At 34.3% G+C, this 19,698-nt stretch overlaps 1 protein-coding gene across 1 annotated transcript; it reads left to right on the forward strand.

Moving 5' to 3' along the window:
• Positions 1-1,611: 1,611 nt before the first annotated feature.
• Positions 1,612-8,468, forward strand: LOC110935729. The gene is made up of 10 exons (XM_022178079.2): positions 1,612-1,748; positions 1,833-1,920; positions 3,028-3,306; positions 3,375-3,564; positions 5,982-6,105; positions 6,183-6,407; positions 6,495-6,610; positions 6,691-6,843; positions 6,927-7,118; positions 8,112-8,468. Exons 3-8 carry the CDS (start codon positions 3,111-3,113, stop codon positions 6,698-6,700), a joined length of 861 nt encoding a protein of 286 aa, XP_022033771.1. The 5' UTR covers positions 1,612-1,748; positions 1,833-1,920; positions 3,028-3,110; the 3' UTR covers positions 6,701-6,843; positions 6,927-7,118; positions 8,112-8,468.
• The last annotated feature ends 11,230 nt before the right edge of the window (positions 8,469-19,698 follow it).

A 19,698-nucleotide genomic window follows, 5' to 3' on the forward strand; every position in this document is an offset into this window, starting at 1 on the left:
AAAAAAGTCCCCACTAAACTATTATCATAACTTTTTCATGTAACTTACAAAGAATTATATATGATAATAAAAATGAAATAAATAATTAGATATATTTAATAAATGTATTTTAACTAGTGAAATTCTCCACGCTACGCGGCGGGGAATTCGAACGTTATCGATTCGTTTCGTTTTGTAACGGGATTATTACGGTACCGAAACTCGGTATAACCGAAAAAAACAAAAAAAGATCTTGCCATGACAAAAACAATATCCACACATAAAAAAATATACATTACGTCTAGTAAGGTTCTATCTGTTCAATCTGCGCTAGGCGGCGGGAGCTTGTTTAGTGTCGATTCGATTCGTTATGATATTGGTACTTCTTAAAACAACTGATGGAGAAAACCTTAAAAATAAAGTCGTGATATGTCCTTGACACGTGTTCACCGTGTAAGGAAACTATAAAATAAAAGGGTAAATTACACTTTTCATCCTTTATGTTTGTAGCGGGTTGCAATAGATGACCTTTAACTTCAATAATTACAGACACAGTCCTTTTTTTTTAAAACTCATGACACAGCACTAACCATGTTAAAATTTTCAGTTATATCTATCCATTTAAGGGTATTATGGTCATTTCGTGTTTTTATTTAAAATATTTATTAATAAATTAATAAACACCATCTTCCCTAACACTAACACTAACCCTAAAATCTCTCATTTCATCTCTCTCCAACCAACCCCACTATTCTGCAGTCAACCCTAAGCTTTGAAATGTAAAATACACCTGCAATTTCACAATTTCCTTGGCACATTCTTCTTCACTAAGCTTTGAAAAGCTTTCGAAAAGTTATCATTTCCACATTTCTTCCACACAACCACCAAAGAATTCCTCCATCTTGAATTTGAGGTGGTTCACGGTGACCGAAGCAAACCACCCCAATTCGATCCCATTTGTTTCTGATGAAGTCTAGCAGCGACCATGTCGTTTCCTCGTCTCCGTTTCTTTCTCTGACCACCGTGGCGTCGGAGGTAAGTTTTTTTTGGGTAAATATGGTTATCCGTTTCTTTCTCTGACCACCGATGGGGGATTGAGAGGATGAATTTCAATCGGTAATAGAGGCGAAATTGAATTGAGCATTCAATTTGAATCCATAGGCCTATTCGACCTCGACCGCCATGACATGTCATCGGAACCACCACCGTCACAGATTCAAGTTCATAAAAGACAGAAAAAGTTGTTTGTGCCTGATCTCTTATTGACAACTCCTCTCCACCACTTATCGTCTCCACCATTATAAAAAAGGATTGTGCCTGTAATTATTGAACTTAAAGGTCATCCATTGCAACCCGCTACAAACATAAAGGACGAAAAGTGTAATTTACCCAAAATAAAACAAATATAAGCTTATTTGGTGTTATACTATACTATTTAAATAACAAACTAAAACATTTTGATATATATTGACGATAACTTCTTTATATCATATATATGTATATGTATTAATATGATATAACAACTAATAATGAAATATAAATACAATTTAATAAATATAAGTTAATGTTATGTTTATGAATGGAAATTAAAATCCCCAAATTATATAAGCCCTAAATATTTTTTTTCCCGCTGATTGTGTTTTGGCGCTATACCCTCCCATCTCTTTCGCTGTTTTATACATGGTGGACAGAGTGGTGGTTTTAGGTGGTTTCCCTCTTTGTTTCAGAGCGATAATTTGCTGCTACAATTCAAAGTTCGATCAAAACTGGTAAGTTCTCATTTATTCCCTTCGCCAAGATATAAATCTCCATACTTTAATTAATCATATATAAGATTCGACTTCACTAACTAGGGCTGAGGACTGTGCGACTGCTACTAGTGGTTTTCCACCATCGGTAGGCTCTGAGTTGGTGGTTTTTGGTGGTGCTCCTTTACAACAGGTACGAATTGAACCCATCTTTGATTAAATCAAATGTCATTCACTTTTGAGGATCATATTGGCTTAATTTCAATGTGACATCTGTCTTTATTTTTGTGGATTTTGTTGTTATGAATTACGAAACACACAAAGAACTATATTTTTGCTATCTGTATATGTTATTATTGATGATAATCTGACTGCTACTTGATTAGAATCGTCTATCTTTGGAAACATGTTGTACAATTTATTCTTATTGTTACTATTACAGTATCGTGACCCATAAATAGCCCCAACAGAGCTTTAATAGTTGTACCAGCATGATCTTTTTCTTTGCCTTCTTTCATTAAAGACCCACAACAACACGGTCGAACTATTACCAAGCATTGTTTACACATCTTCATATCTACATTTACCTGCAATTATCATAAACTAGAGGTGGCAAAATAGACCCGTTAACTAAATTTTGGGTCAAGATGGGCATCTACAATAACAGTTTGGGTTATCTTGGGCCATACGTAAATTGTTAGTAGGTCTAGATGGGCCAAACTACTTTAAACATAATCACAGGACGGGTCAGGATGGGTAACGCACAGTTGGGGTTTCTGTCTCGCTACTTCAGTGTTAAAGTTTCTGTCTCGTTAATCAACAATCGCTCTTCTGTTGGTTTCTCGCTACTTCAGTTAGGGTTCGAACCCTTTTTTCCTTAAAAATCTCACTCGAATTTCCAGCTGGCATTCTCTTATCTCATCAATTTATCATCTGGGTCTGCTTCCATTAACGCTGAATTTGTAGCTTTGGAGTAAACCTTACGGTTTATCAGCTAGATGTATGCGAAGTGTACCAGTTGTGCTTATTGGTCAAGATCTGTTAGGTGGGTCAAATGAGACTCGGGGTGTTCATAAACCGCCAAAACCGACCGAACATCAAAATATGAAAAAAGGCTGGTTTGGATGGTTTGAAATAAGTACAGTCGGTTTGGTTTATGGTTGAAACTTGGAACCAGCCGTTAGACATTTGTTCTTTATTTTTTTAGGAATATAAAATTATGTATATTTAATAATTTATGCTTTGTTTTTGAATAATTTCTTGTCTAAAACCGCAAAACTGGCTGTTTCTGGGAGATAAGGATCCCAAAAGTTGGATCCAAAACATCCCAATGGGAAGGCAACTGTTGAGAAACCTACTATATGGACTAAAGGGCCGTATTTGATGGTACGACCTCCAAAAGGTCCTTCAATTTCATACTGCAGAGGTGTAAGGGGCAGTTATCATCGTATGGGTGAGGGTGATCCAATGGCTGATTTAGGTGGGACGTTAAATAGTTTGTCACCAGATATTCTTGATGATAGGGATGGTACAACGTTACAAGATTTGTCACGTGATATCCTTGATGATGGCGACAATGGTAATCAATATAAATTACTAATTTTTTATTAGTTATCATTTTATTAATTACTATTTTTAACTTTTTAGATGATGATGATGCTGGTGACGATGGTGATGACGTTGGTGATGATGGTTACAATGGTGACGATGGTGATGGTGTCAGCGAGGACGATGACAACTTTGAGGGTGACGGTGACGACTTTGAGGGTGGTGGTGACGACTTCGAGGGTGGTGGTGACGGTGATGGGAGGCAATTCATACAAAGCAATGGGAAAAAGTATGTTTCTAGTTTAATATTTTTATTTATATTGTTTATTGATGTTATAAACTAGTATTGGTAGTAGGGTTGTGCAACGGTTCCGAACCGGATCGAACCGGGAACCATTACACTCTAAATATAAGAACCAGATCATTTAAAAACCGGTTCAGTTCGGAACCGGGTTAAACGGTTCGGGTGTAATTTAGACCTGGCAATCTTGGCCCATTGAGTTAAGTCTGGGCTATTTTGGGTTTAAAAAAGGAACTCATGGGTTGTTTTGGGCTTAATATAATTTACAAGGGGGTTAGGATGGGTAAATTTAGAAGTTAGAGAAAAAGTAAGTGGGTCAGGATGGGTAAATAATAAAAAAACTAATGGGTCGGGATGGGTATGATAGAATAACAAGCGGGTCTAGAAAAAGAATGAGTTTTCCCGCTTCCCTCATCACCCACTGTTCAATACAGTCATAGTATTGTTCTCTGTATCAACGATTAAAGATTTCCTTCACAATCAGTATGAAGATAGACTCGAATTCGTTGAATCCTTATTGATTCACAAGGTAATTTCATCTATACTGAAACCCGAATTTGTCATTTATTATATTTATCATTCATACTTTATTATTTGATTGATTTTATGGAAAAAAATCGATATTTAATCAAACTTTGGAATCTGTTTGCCCATATTGTTGCTTAAATTGAAATACAACATATTTCTAGAAAGTGTTTGCTCTTTTGATTTAGAAGTAGCTGTTCAATGAACCCTAATTTAAATACTTCACCAAAGAGTAAATAAGCAGCAAAGTTTGGTTTTGACTTTATAAATATCAAAGTGATTTATACAAGGTTTGAATAAATCATAGAAACTTCAATTATGCCTATTGATTTTGTTTCCATGATCGTTCCTTTCATCATAAAAGTTGTTTTTTTGGAAGATTTTCTATGGGATCCAATTTGGTCTGACTTTCATATAATCGGTCTAAAGTTGTGAACTTGTGACCCTTCATAGTAATGATGATAGATGTGTTGCTGGTTGTGCTTTACAGAAATATTATGTTTCTGCAGCCATCACTATGTGTTTTTATTTGACTATTGATGCTTATGGGATATTAAATATGTGATTGATTTTTGGTGTTTGAACCAAATGTGGATCAGATCATCAGGGCTGCAAATCGTCTGAGAAGAAAACACTGATGGTTTAGGGTTCGGTGTCAGCGAGCCCAGGCTCGTCTTACCAACCAAGCCTCCACGCTTCATGACTTCATGTAACCAGAGCCATCCCTCCTCTTTAATCGCGAGCCCGACCTTGTCGCCATTTGGAGTCAATCCGTATCCTGATTCTGTCATTCCTTGGCTCAAGAATCTCTCATCTTCATCCCTTGCTTCCAAAGCTCCTCATTTTCACATCCAGAATAGCTCCATGAGTGCACCAGTGACCTCACCAACTGCTCGGTCCCCACCTTGAAAACCAAGATTTGTGGTTTAAAATGACTCGAAGAAGAGATGTTCATCTAGCATTAGCATTGCATTGCATTGAATAAACACACACTCCAATTTGAGACACTTAAATCACCACAGAGCACCAATTTTGAGTCAAATGGCTTTTTTAAGAAATAATTTTGTAATATTTCGTATTTGTTTTGCTAGTGTTCACTAACAAAATATTTTTTTTATTTTGTTCAATTTTTTAATTTTTATTTATTTTTTATATATATGTATATTTTTTTAGCATTTTTTTAACTCTTCCTTACTTGAACCCATCCTGATCCAAACCCATCCTGACCCAAACCCATTCTAACTTTTCTTTCAATTTACCCATCCTGGCCCAAACCCATCTTGACCCAACAACCAACCCAACCCAACCCACCCATTTTGCCACCCCTGGGTATAAACGGTTCTTGTCAGAACCTATTGTCAATTAAGTCTCAAAATTAACAAGTAAATAAAAACAATCAAACCATTCAAAAAGTATAACTGAATGACTTATGTTTGGTGTGTGTCGTTTTCACTAAAATCCATGAAGTCTATTGAAAGATCAAGGCAAAAGAGGACACAATGTTCTGAAACAATGCTGCAGAATTTAAAACCGACTTTAAGAGGCCATATCTTGGTCATTTCGAAATCTTTTTGAGCGGGTTTTAGCCTAAAATGTAGTACTTTGAGCGGATTATTCACCCAAAAAGTTTCGTAACTTTTGAATACCATTTGAGCCCCCAAAACGGTTCGCAAAACTGAATGTCAAAGCTGTCAGCTTTGGACAGATTTTGCATCAAAACAGCCAGCTTTGGACAAATTGTGCATTAATTTTAAGGTCTACTAGGGAGCCTCATATTGTATACTATATTTACTTAGATTCATGCGGGTAAACTATGATCTGTTTTGCATGTTTTAGCATGTATACTATACTGATTCTCAAATTTCTTTTCAATATTTTAGGTTTGTAGACTCAAAGGTACATAGACGTGTAAAGGAAATACTTGAACAATGTCTTGATGGAGATTGGGTCACGTTTAAAACGATCCCCCAAAACGTAAAGACGCGCATGTTTGACCGCTTCGGGGTAATTTATCAATTATTTATTTGTATATGTTATGATTATATGTATTATTTATTGCATTTTTATTTTTGTTTTTGTAGACTATGTATAGGTGGGATCCAAAAGCACACCAGAGCATACGTCATTCGTTTATTTGTGTGCTCAAGGGTCGATTTAGAGGCATAATGAGCGATACGAGGAAAAGTTCTAAAAAGAAAGCTTTAAAGGCGAGGGAAGATATTCCCGATGACGGATACAATTTTAAGATACAATGCAAATATCCGCCCAATGGAGTGCCTCGTAGGAAATGGGAACGTATGTGTATGGTAAGGGTTTTAATAATTTACATTTTTTGTCTTAATTATTTTTATGTATTAATTATATATATATATATATATGTTTTACCTCTATAGTCTTGGAACACTAAAGATTGGGAAAGAAGTCCAAAGCAGGGAGAGAAAACTAGAAGAATGACTTATGTCGTCATACAGACGGGTCCAAAGGGTTTGACGAACACCGTCGCAACTTGGTAAGCTAATCATATTATTACTTTTAGAAACCTACATGAACACTTAGAACTTATAAATTACATTGCATCTTTTTATGTAGGAAAAAATAAAGGGTAAAAAGGTTGGATTCGCGGAAGTATTACTTCATACCCACGCCACCAAAGAGTGTAAAAAGAGATTAAATGATGGGGAGACCAGTGCAAATGACTATGATAAGTTAGAGTTTGTTACCGATCGTTCAAAACGTTCATATGTAAGTTATCTTTTATCATTTATTTATAATTATTATATCATCTTTTAGTACAATATCAAGCCATTTGTTTTGATAAACTGTAGGTCTCCTACATGAAAAAACTTGAAAATAAATATGGGAACACGGATTGCGATGATATGGAAGTGTGGGAGAGTCTGCATCCCGAGTGTCAGGGTCGTCAGTTGTTTGGGGTAGGATCTTCTGATCCACATTTTGTGTTGTCTGGAACAAAATCTTCCACAGCTAGTGTGTCAGATACTCGACAATCGCATGAGGTAATGTTACTGCTATTATTGTGTGTATATATATGTATGAATGTATCAGACTAGTGTGTGCTATCTAATATATAAATGTATGTTTGTTTGGGTCATTTTTTTGGATTGACCTAGGGGTGAGCATAAATAGGTCCGACCCGATTAGAACCGAGAACCGAACTGAAAAATACCCGAAACCGACCCTAATATAGGATATAGGGTATTTGTTTGGTTCCTGTAAATCTAGTACGTCGGGTATCGGGTCGGGTAGGGAACAACAAAGAACCGAAGCCAAACCTGTGGAACCGAGATAAATATATGGATTATGTACAAAACAACTAATCTGGGCCAAAGCCCATCAAAATGAGTTAACATAATTCGTGATATATCAAACAGTATAAGATATATCAGAACTAAATCCATACTTCAATAAATCTTCAATACTGTTCATAATTGCTGCAGCTGCTTCACGAGGTTGTGGTATGATTAGTGCTATTACCTTAGAAACTCATATAAATGTGATTATGTGAACATCAGCTAAGTAAATTTGTTTTCCATTTTTTTATTATTTACTGAGTAATGATATCATAAGTTGTGATGCACACCTACTAAAGTTTAGCAAACTATTGATGAATATTTTGATTACCTTTGATCGCTTCATATTCTTGGGTAAGACTGAAGTGACATTCAATAACATGTTATTAGAATTGCTGCAGCTGCTTCAATAATCATGTTCACATGTTGTCAGACTTCATATTTTAGCCGCTAAAATATATAATTACATAACATAATGGTCGGGTCGGTTCTTTACCCGAATACCGATATACCCGACTCACAATAGAACCGGAACCGATTTTATATTATAGGGTATCATATCGGGTATTGATTTAATGGCTTATCGGGTATCGGGTCGGTTCTTCTTCGGGTCGGGTCGGGTAGTTGATTTTGCTCAACCCTAGATTGACCCGTTACTTGTTAATGTGTGCTAATTATATTCGTTTTAATAAACTTTAGCTCCAAAAAGTTCAAGCTGAACTAGGAAAGGAACGAGAGGCTCGACAAAACATTGAAGCCCGTTTTGAACAATTTGAACAAGAGAGGTTACAAGAAAGGGTTGAATGTGAACGAGAGCGGGAACAAGAACGTGTTGAACGTGAACGAGAGCGGACCGAACATGCTCGATGGCAGAAATACATGGAAGCAAAGTTTAATAAATTCGGAAAAAAGTAATTTTTTTATGTATGTTAAAGATCATGTTAGTTTTGTTACAAAAACGTGCATTTTGTTTTTTATTCTAAGACTGTAAACATGTTTTTTTGTTGGAATCTTTAGGATTTTCTGCAATTTATTTAAAAGAATTTGGTTTTGATTTTTTTTGTTTTAATAATATTAATTTGATTTATAAAATAATGGGAATTTTGTCGGTAAGTTTAAAGGAATTTATTTTAATTTTTTAAAACCGTGGGAATTTTGTCACCGAGTAAATTTAAAAACCGTGAGAATTTTGTTACAAACTTTAAATAATGATTGTTAGAAGCGTGGGAACTTTGTCACAACATTTATCTCAAAACCGTAGGAATTTTGTCGCCAAATTAAAATATTTAAAATATATTAAAAATATATGTTTTGTGACAAATTTGTTGTTAAATAGAAAGAAAAAGTTTATAACAAACTTTGTGGGAATGTTGACACAAATCTTCCGACAAGTTCGGTTTGTGGGAACATTGCCAGAAATTTTGTAGGAAAATTGTCGCTTATGCCATTTCCGACGAAGTTTTTTCACACCAAAAGAATTCGTGGGAAATTTGTTGCTACTACTTGTTTCCCACAAATTTGCCACAAAATACGCCGTGAGAAAAGACTTGATTTTCTAGTAGTGTATTGCCGATCCGTTAGCCTGTAACCGAACAGATGACATAAAGTAGCTATTCCAATCTCGTTATTAACACAATGATAATTAGTTACGTTTGTTTTCTACACTTTAAGCAACTATCTTTTTTTTTGAATGCATGACAACGCTTATTTCTATTCTAGAACATCAATAATTCTCAGTTGTTCATCTTTGTCTAGCATTTAACCTATGACATCTCCTTTAAAAGGCCAAATGGGTTCGTATCGTTAATATATATCATTAATATCGTTAAAAAAAAAAGTAAGCTAGCCCATCATTAGCCTTTAAACAACTATCTAATATTTAGACATCCTTTCTAAATTTATTTTGTTCCATAACTTTTCGTGAAAGAAATACTATATGAAATATAATATACTATAATTAAAGTATATATGTTAGTATTTTTATTTTTTTTTAATAAAATATTATAAGAAGAGTCCGTAAGTTCTTATTATATTCGATTTACCCATACGATCAACCCAGTATTTGTTACATCACCTGTCAAAGTAACATGATATCACCATCTCTCACATACAACATACCCTAAAATTGTATTATAAGTAACTTCTCTTTCTACTCTCCTCCTTCACCCTTCTCTCTCTCTCTCTCTCTCTCTCTCTCTCTCTCACACACACACACACACACACAAACACACACTCAGTCACACAGACACACACACACACATTCATGAAGGTAGAAGATGCATATGTAGTCAATATATACAAGTCCTCTTCATGTTTTTCCACAGCTTTCTTGAACTTTTTAGTTTCACTTGCCTTGGATTTCTTCTTGGGATTGTGATAAAAAAGCTCAAGAAAGTTGTGGGAGGACATGAAGGTTATGGACTTATTTCTGCAAATTTATGTTAATTATTGGTGGATCTATTATCTATATATACATTTCTATTTTTTATTTACAGCAGTATCACTAAGAAGTCTTCAAATTAGGTTTATGGACTTAATTCTGCAAATTTTATGTTAATTAATGGTGGATTTATAGATACATTCTTATCTCTGCAATTGTATCAGAAAAGGAGGAGGCTCGGTTGCTACACGACTTTATTTCTGTAAGTTCGTTATTTTCTTAGAACGGCTAACTCACACACTCTAAACCTACAAATAAATTTACAACAACACCTTTACTATATGTTGATACCGTTAGATTACAAGCCGTTTGGTGTAAGTTTGTTATCTACTAGATTGTGTTAATTTGTGTTTTAGTTGTATTGTCTGTACTAGTTACTAGGGTTTTGAAGTAAAAAGGTGTACGTTTAATTTTCTTTGATTTCACTTTTAGGTACTTAAAAAGTTATCAATTGTTTAGTTAAATTTACAGAAATAAAAAACCTTTAATAATTGTTCCAAGCAGTTTGACCTAAAAACGGTCAAAACCTTCGGCTACATGAATATCTATATCTATATATCATTATATATTATTACAGATGCATAATCGATTGACTAATTACCTTGCTTATCGAAAAGTTATATATTGTTATATGCACTATTTAATTTAATTACCCAACTTTTGGTAGTTTTTAATATATTTAGGTTAACTTTTATGCAACACTGTTCATTAAACTAAATTTATATATCTTTATATTTAATCATTTAAAATTAAAAAATATGTTTTCTTTTCTGTATATCAGCATTAATTAACTTGTAAAATTACTACATATAAATACAATAACAAAGTTTATATATATATTGAAATTATATTTGTTTTTTTTTATTCATTTATGAATGTTTTTACATTTAGGAATTCCTGATAGGTAAAATATATAAGATATGTACAATAAAGGTATAATTTTGATGTTTGTTATGTAAATGTAATGTTTGTAGTATGTTATTAACTTTAGGTTTGTTATTTTAAAAATTTTTGTATAGTAGTATTTAATAGTATTTATACAAAAAAGTTACTAAAATATACCAATTTATTTCTTTTATTCTGTTTTAAATTTCCCCCAAAAATGACAAGAGACATCCTAGCTCCCACTATATGTTAACTCACGAAGGGTCTCTTTCAATTTTTTTAAGTTTTGTTGCATCAAATATCTATCAAGATAAATTATTTTAACGAGAATAATAAAATAATAATTAAAAAAGCCAAAAAGAAATGGGGTACATTTGTCCAAGTTGATATGGTGATGGAGAAAGAACCTATATTTCTAGCACTTTCCAGATTAAGATAAATTTTCCTTTTGATATCTTAGACTCTTATTAGCTTAGTTTCCTTTTTGTTTTAGTTACTTTCTTTAATTGTTTGTTTGATGCAAACTCCTCCATAAAAGATACCTATTTCCTTTACATTTGGTTAATAATTATTCATGTGAAGTAATATATTTTTCTTTTTTTTTTTTCACAAAAAGTTTCTATATGTATACTTTTTATAAATTTGAAAGGTAACTGTCTATTATGTTGGCTGGCCAATTCCCTGTTTCCCCTTTACAGACGACACTCACTCTCCTTCCCTTAAACAGAACCCACCCAAACTTGCCCTTACAAAAGGTTCTCTCCTTCACGAGCGTCCTCCTCCAACGCAACCCTTTTAACAGGCCGGATCCACGTTACTCCACGGGCGCCTATGGATGTCCTTTGAAGAGGGTCTTGTTATAATAGTTTGTCTCAAGCAAATCCTAACTATTCAAAAAGGGTATTGTCATTTCAACAATTCATCTAAAAACGACACACATTATAAACTTCAAACAAACCAAATTGAATCATACAAAACCATGTGACACAAGTATTAATATATATATATATATATATATATATATATATATATATATATATATATATATATATATATATAGGATAAGGATCATGTGAGAAGTGATAGGCTAGTTGAGAAACTTGAGAAGCATTCTGGACCACACATTTTTCTAAGCCTTTCGTAATATACACATATGTATAGTTTAAAATTGACTATATACATATATGTATATTGAGTTATACACATATGTATATAGTCAATTTTAAACTATACATATGTGTATATTACGAAAGGCTTAGAAAAATGTGTGGTCCAGAATTCTTCTCAAGTTTCTCATATAGGGTGGACTTCTCTTAGGATCCCTACCCTATATATATATATATATATATATATATATATATATATATATATATATATATATATATATATATATATATATATATATATACATACACTAAGCATGAGGATCATTATAGAACAACAATTATTGTAAGAATAAAAAGATCAACTCCAAATCACCAAATTTTGCGATTTAAAGTTCATATTTTTTTAAATTGTATGTTTCTTACATTCATATGTGTAATATATACATAAAAAAATCTATATATTTTTACTTACACATAACCTACGTATACGTAGGTAGTTTAATATACACATAATCTAATATGCGCACACATATATGTGTGTGTATAGGGACAAGAATAGTGTCTGTGGAATTACGAGGTGTTTAGATAAAGATGGAGAGGTTGTAAGTTAAGGGGCAATAGACATACATAAGCATAAGATGTTGTGAAGGGTACGAAGGTACCACCCTAGAACGCATCCAAACTGTTATAACATATACCTTTGCATAAATGTACTTCCATTCAATGTATATATTTGCGATTTGAATGTGATTGTATTATTATAAATAGTATTTACGTTCGAAATTAGATGGTTGTAAAAAGATTTTTAAAGGTTAATCAATATACAAACTATTCTGTCATCAACTCACCATGGATGTTTAAGTTCTTATCATCTCCCCTAAAAATTGAGAAATAATAAAACGGAAGCAATAAACTAAAATACTGTATCGACTTTTAGATTAAGGGCAGACATCCTAAATAAAGTACTACGAAAGGGTAACTAATAGCGTGTTAAGGTGGAGGGAGTGGGTGCGGTAACTTTGTGCGGGGAGGAGTTCACCGAGCAGGTATTGTGCTGCCGGTGGTTGTTCAGTGATCGGAGAAGAGGTGGTGTGGACGTTGAGTATTCACCGACTCGGTGAAGAAGAGAGAGGTGGGAGAAAGAGGGTTAATGGTGGCCCGAACCCCTTTCAACCAATCACATTGTTTTTAAATATTGTTTATCACTCTCCATGTGTTTGACATTGCTATTGATTGAATGCAAAATGGGGAGTGGAGTGTGAGAGTCCCGGATCCTGCAGGTTTGACGGAGTTTTGGTACTGAGATAACCGGTTCGGTGGAGTATTATTGATAAGAAAAGAGTAGAAGTAGAATCAACACCGAACAAGTTAATATAAATTGGTTTCTATTGATTGTAGAACGTTACATACCCGTGAAACCAGTTGGACAGCATCTCCCCTGTGAGAACCAAAGTTTATCCAAATGAGGAACCTCTCATCCCTATATTTAGACCTTGCCCATTCGTACGAACCTACATCTATATTCATTTGTACGAATCGACTTGTAACAACGAATGAACCTATAGGGATGGATCAAGGGTCCATTCGTACGAATGTACATTTTCACTACAAAACCTTGTCCGTTTTCACTATTCTATACAATATTTAACACACGCTCTATCTAGCCTATTCGCACAGTGGTGGACATACAAAATATGCACCAACAGAGTGGGGACTTGACATGACATACCATTATTGGTTAGAACATAAGTTAAACACTCACCAACCAAATGATGACCACTTCCTCCACCCTTACAAATAAACCTAAATCTCATTTTTACTTTTTGTGGGACTTAAACCCATATCTCCCAACTTAGGTGTTCCTAGAAGTTTGCGTCATCCATTAGAGCACCAACCCCAATGGTTTGGAACATAATACTAACGCTACAACACCCTTATGGATACCAACTTATATTTGATTTCCTTTGAAGTTGTATTTCTCTCTTGTTACTAAAAGGCGCATCTGATTTGTATTTTGATTAAAAGGTGAATTTCATAGGTACAGTTGAAAGACGAATTCTCTTTAATCCTGTTGTTTGTAACACATAAATCCAACACCTCTAAACATAGATGTTTCTAAAGGTTTTGCTTTTGCCAATAAACCACCGACCTCATTGATAGGCAACAATCTTCTAGTCAACATGTTATACTATGACTTTCCATATACGACATTTTAGGGAGTATTGCATAATACTATAATTATGAGTTATCATATAACTTTTTTTTTGTTGGTTTTTTTTTAAGTTTCAAAGTATAAAAAGACAGGCTAGATTGCATAAATTTGTGATGAATTTACATATATTACAAACTAATGAACTATAGAACGTACCATTTTGGTGTCAGACTTACCATTTGGTCGCAAACCCAACACTAAATGGAGCCGTCACAACTTTGCAACACATAATTTCTGTTGCAACACATAATTTCTGTTGCCTGACTGTAGCAAATTTAGCTTCGGAGTTTGTCCAACTCAAATATTCCTTTTTAGACCATGTGAGTGGGGCTTGAAGATCAAGCCTCTTACTTGGACGTTATGCTACATGTGTCATCGCAGTTAACAAAGGACATTATGGAGCTTGAAGTTAAAAAGTAGTGTAGTGCTAATCATTACCCAATTATTTATTTTTAATTTCTTTTCTTTTTTTAGAAAAATAAAACATAACATATTTCATTAAATAAAAAAATTAGATTAACATTAATTAAAATACTAAAAAATAAAGACAAAACATTCAAAATTACTAAAAATAAAGCATACGAATGCCCGTATGTCGAGCCAAGCCCGTGTGAGCTTGAACTCCTCGTCTTTTAACCAAGATTGGTTAGTCTTTTTAGCCCGAGGAGGGATGGCCTCTTTTTTAGGCGATCGTCTTCCATGTTGAGAGGCCTCAAGTTCGCGCTCGACTTGCGTCTACGGCACCGTCTCGATCTCGGGCTCGTCTTCATCTCGGGAACCATACGCATCCCCCAAGTTGATGTTCATATTTGATGCAAAACCAAGTTGTCCTTGAAATTGTTGGGGCATGTTTGACAGTTGTGTGTACTCCATCGTATTCGGATCACAATCTCAGTAATTAAAGGTTGGTAGTGGTTGGGTGGTGTTCGGGCGAGACAAATTTAAGTTGGTTGACTGAGACGGAACACCAAAAGTGGGACGAAATGGATACATGGTATGTTTTTATAAAAATCTAGAGTGACAGATTGTAGAAATGTGTTAAAAAAGTGGGTTGAATAGAGATTATATAGGTGTTAAATGTAAATAATAAAAATGTAAAATATTTTTTTTATTATCTTGCATAACGGTTCTTTTTCTAAAAGCACAATTTCACCGGCATTTTTATAATCACGCCAACACCAAGATTTCGAAGATCACGTCGTCGGGGGCGGTGTTTGGGCATTTTTCGACGTGAAGTGGAAACAATCACGCCACTTCACACTATCACTACACACGGTGTTATTGTAATGAATAAGGTTTGGGCATGTTTGGAGGGAACGGACAAATGATTGCCTTGAATTTGCTTTCACTTTAGTGTTAATCAATGGTTCTCCTACCCCAAATTTAAGTTTAAGAAAGAGGTATATCAAGTTGATGCCTTATCCCCTTTGTATTTTAGTAGTGGAATGCCCTGTCCGCGTTATGGGGCGTTACACTGAATATTTCTTAGTTTGATGACATATACGCTTTTGTTTTAGTTATTTGTACATACTATTTATAATGTGATCTCAACAAAATAACATGGAGACGTAGATAAAAATAATCTTTAAGAACTATAAAGTAATTTTATTAGCGTAAACTAAGTTAAGAAAAAAACTGAGTAAAGTTGAACAATATTAAATTTAATTTTTTTCAAGAGAAGGATGCAAAAATTTTTAATATTTTTAAAAAGAAAAAAAAACCAAAATATGCCTTTCCCAGGTTTTCAACCCGGATGGTGTTGAAATATATGTTTATTTCCAATTTAATGTCAAAACATATTTTTCATATAAATATTTTCTAATTGAGCTCATTAACATTACATGATGAAAACGTCTGGGCTGTTGACTAAATCTGGGCTGCTGGTTTCTAATCACGGGCTGGAAATTGGGCTTGCATAAGGATGGCTCGATAAGGATGGGCTGACACATATGGGCTTGCAGTTGGTTCGGGATTAGGGCTTCTGGAGTTTGTTGATATAAAAGAATGTTGCAGCTCCTTTGGATAAAAGAGACTGATTATGTTTTATGTCTCACAACTCTGGTTCACCTCTTCATCTTCCCAATCGTTCTGTTAAAGAGTGTTTTTAGGGTTCTTTGTTTGATTCATGAGTATAATTTTTTTGTGTTTATTCTTTGCATCATCTTGGTGTAAAGATCTTTTGTTTTCGTTGTAAACATTACGTGGGTAATAAACAAAATTGGTTTGGGTGCATGTTGTGTGAATACCATAAAATTTGACAGATGGCTCATTAGATTTAGCACAACTCAACCACTACACCACACACCCTTTAAGGGTGCACGGGGCGTTCAGCGGGGAGGGCTTAGACGGGAGAATGAAGAAAAGTTTCACGCTGTTGCAAAAGGTTATTTCGGCGATTAAACAACTTGCAACCGGTAACCCACCAGACGAAAACGATGAGTATTTAAATATGTCTGAAAGGACCTCTCGTGAGTGCCTTGAATATTTCTGCGAGACGGTCTGTAAAAGGTATGCCGGTGAATTCCTACGTAGACCAACGAGCCACGACGTTGCGCTATTGTATCAGGCTCATGAGGAGAGGCATCACCTACCTGGTATGTTGGGTAGTCTGGATTGTACACACTTCGTCTGGAGAATGTGCCCCACAGAATTGCGTGGACAATACATGAGAGGCGATCATCAATACCCGACGGTTATGTTAGAAGCGGTGGCGTCTCAAGATTTGTGGATTTGGCATGCTTTTTGTGGCCCGCCGGGTTCACAAAACGACATCAACGTGCTGCAACAATCTCCATTATTTCTTGCTCAACGAAACGGAACGGCGCCAAATTGTCCATTTCAAGTGAACAACCACTTATACAAACGCGAGTATTATCTTATTGATGGGATCTACCCTACCTGGTCCGTGTTTGTGAAGTCTTTTCCATATCCTCACGACCCGAATGAAAAAAAGTTCAAGAGGCAACACGAGGCCACAAGAATAGATGTGGAACGGGCGTTTGGTGTGTTAAAGGCGAAGTGGGGAATACTAAATCGTCTAATGCGTTCGAAAACGGTGAGAAAGATAAGGTCCATCGTGTATACGTGCCTTATTTTACACAACATGATTATAAAAGACGACGGAATGGCGATAGCACCGGTACATATTCAAGATCCTCCAGTCGAACCCGTCTTCAATGATACAGCTTATAGCGAGCTCATTGACGAAGACACGCATTGGAGACTAAAACACGATCTCGTTGAGCATCTCGGAAGTTTAGATCTGCCTCACCTTGAAGTGAGTTCGGACGACGAGTAGTTTGTTTTTATATTTTTCTAGTTTGAATGTAATTTTTATTTTTTCTAGTTTGAATGTATTTTTTATTTTTCTACTTTGAATGTAATTTTTATTTTCCTAGGTTGTTTTTTTTTAATTTAATGAAATGTCTTTTATTTAATTTTTATTTTTATTAATATTTTTTTAATTTATAAACATGCATAATTTTACAAAAAAAAAAAAAAAAAAAACCCAAGTCCCCTAAGAGGGGAGTGCCGCCATCAAAATGGGGTGTTAGGGGAGTTTAAGAAGGGATTGACGTAACACTAGCTGATTGGTGGTGCGTAAGAGATGGGACTCCCCTCTTAGGGAAGTGCCCCTTACATCCTAATATATACTACACTTTGCTTTTAAATATATACCATCGTTAAAAATGAGGCTGACGTCTTTTTTATCCAATAATATTATTTTGCCGTCAATTCTCACCAATAATTTTTGTTCCCTGTTTCTGGCCATACTAAATGTAATGTAACTAGGTTATAACCCGGAAATTTTCCGGGTAGGAAAATTTAATTTACAACAAATAAAAGTACAAAAATAACACTTTTAACATCAAAAGTATCATCTTTCCATTTTCTGCACCATAAATTTTTAATTCGGTTTCTTAAACTTTTTCTTGTTGTAAAGAGCCATAAAAACATACAAAAGCAAGAATGTATATTAATCATGTATATTTTTTTAGTATAACGGATTATTTTTTAAAAATTTATATACACGTATAAGCAATACCTCACTGTCACTCTACACTCTAAATCAAACTATTTGGACCCGACTCATACCTATTCCCAACCTTGCCCCACCCACATCAGCTACAACAAAAAAAAAATCAACCAAAAAATACATGTTTGGATTCTTACATTATGATACAATGACACCTACATCAGCTACAACAAAAAAGAAAACCAACTAACACTAATATATAAACATGGAAAAATGTAAACTATAAATCCAACCCAGATGGCTCAGTTCGTTAAAAAAATAATCCGTGAAACATTAATATAAATTACTCAATGGAAAATACATGAGAATCTGTTGGTGGAGGTAAGATAGTTGGTGGCTATATAAATTAACAATCTAAATTCTATATAATCCCTTCCGTCTATAATATGAAGTATATAAATTAAATAATGTATTCAACACGTGAACACCTATGCAACCATCAACTAATTAAATGAGCAGTTAACCCACAATAACATTAAAGTTATAGTTTTCAATCATTTTTTTTCTTATGTAGCCATTTAATTTAAGATCTATCTAAGATTGTGATTCGCTCGGTTCTCGATCATAATCTGCAGAAGAACAAACAATATCAACATTCAAAAACAAAAAAGATTCAATTAATCCAACAAATCATTTTGCATTAATTACCTGTGACTTCAATTTCCAATCGATTAAGCTCGAGTTTCAACGAATCAAAACCATGGAACAACTTTATAAGATTGTTCGTGTCTAAACTTGGCCTCACCGTAGACCCCCTACAACTTGTAGTACCCGAACCCCTACCTCCTCCACTTCCTCGGTCCTTGTAAGATCCCGAAAATGTCAACGGCATCGTATACTACAATAGAAACACAATTTAAGATAGAAAACACAAAACAATTTATGTCGAGGGCAAAAGCTATTTATATGAATAATTTTCTTATGAGTGACAATTTGGGACCTGTGGAAATTTCAAGCAATTTGGAATCATTTACTTATACACAAACACTAAGATTAATGAAAGGGGCAAGTTGTAGTCCTATCACAAAACCGTACTATTAAATGAAAAGTAACAAAATCATTTGACTTCTCTCACAAAAAAACGCAAACATAAATCAACTAAATAGCTTAAATTCCACAAATAATGCATGACTTCAAGAATCACACGATCTTATTCCAAATTCACTCGATCTTCACAACCAAAGAAGTAATATGCAAAAAAAAAAAAAAACAAAAAAACAAAATTAGTTGTCTGCTTAATTTGGGTCAGACTTTTAATGCTCTTAATTGAGTAGCATTTGAAGTAAATCATTCAATTCTACCGATCAATTTCTTCAAAATTTGAAACATTCACAACTAAAAATTATCATAAAAAATTATAAAACGTACATGTTTGAGATTACCTTTCGGTTATGACAACACTCTGAGGACTGGCTCAACTAACTCCATTTACCACGTTTAAACCAATCGCGGTTCCAATGATAATAGCAGCTCCACCTCTAGTCAACATTTTTAGGAGCTAATTAGTCAGTATGTTGCTTAAAAATAAAATCTTTAGCAAGTAAAAAAATTGGTTATGAGTCCGAACAGCTGAATCCAATTAACAAAACCATACAGTTGTCAACAAC

The sequence above is a fragment of the Helianthus annuus genome, chromosome 4 (genome assembly GCF_002127325.2).
Source record: "Helianthus annuus cultivar XRQ/B chromosome 4, HanXRQr2.0-SUNRISE, whole genome shotgun sequence".
NCBI lineage: Eukaryota > Viridiplantae > Streptophyta > Magnoliopsida > Asterales > Asteraceae > Helianthus > Helianthus annuus.

What these genes read in the sequence shown, in the direction of transcription:
- LOC110935729 (XM_022178079.2), top strand. Translation starts at nt 3,111, where the DNA reads ATGGTACGACCTCCAAAAGGTCCTTCAATTTCATACTGCAGAGGTGTA. An exon ending in GCATGTTTGACCGCTTCGGG is followed by an intron (nt 6,106 to 6,182) that starts GTAATTTATCAA and finishes TTGTTTTTGTAG; the next exon opens with ACTATGTATAGGTGGGATCC. An exon ending in AATGGGAACGTATGTGTATG is followed by an intron (nt 6,408 to 6,494) that starts GTAAGGGTTTTA and finishes TTACCTCTATAG; the next exon opens with TCTTGGAACACTAAAGATTG.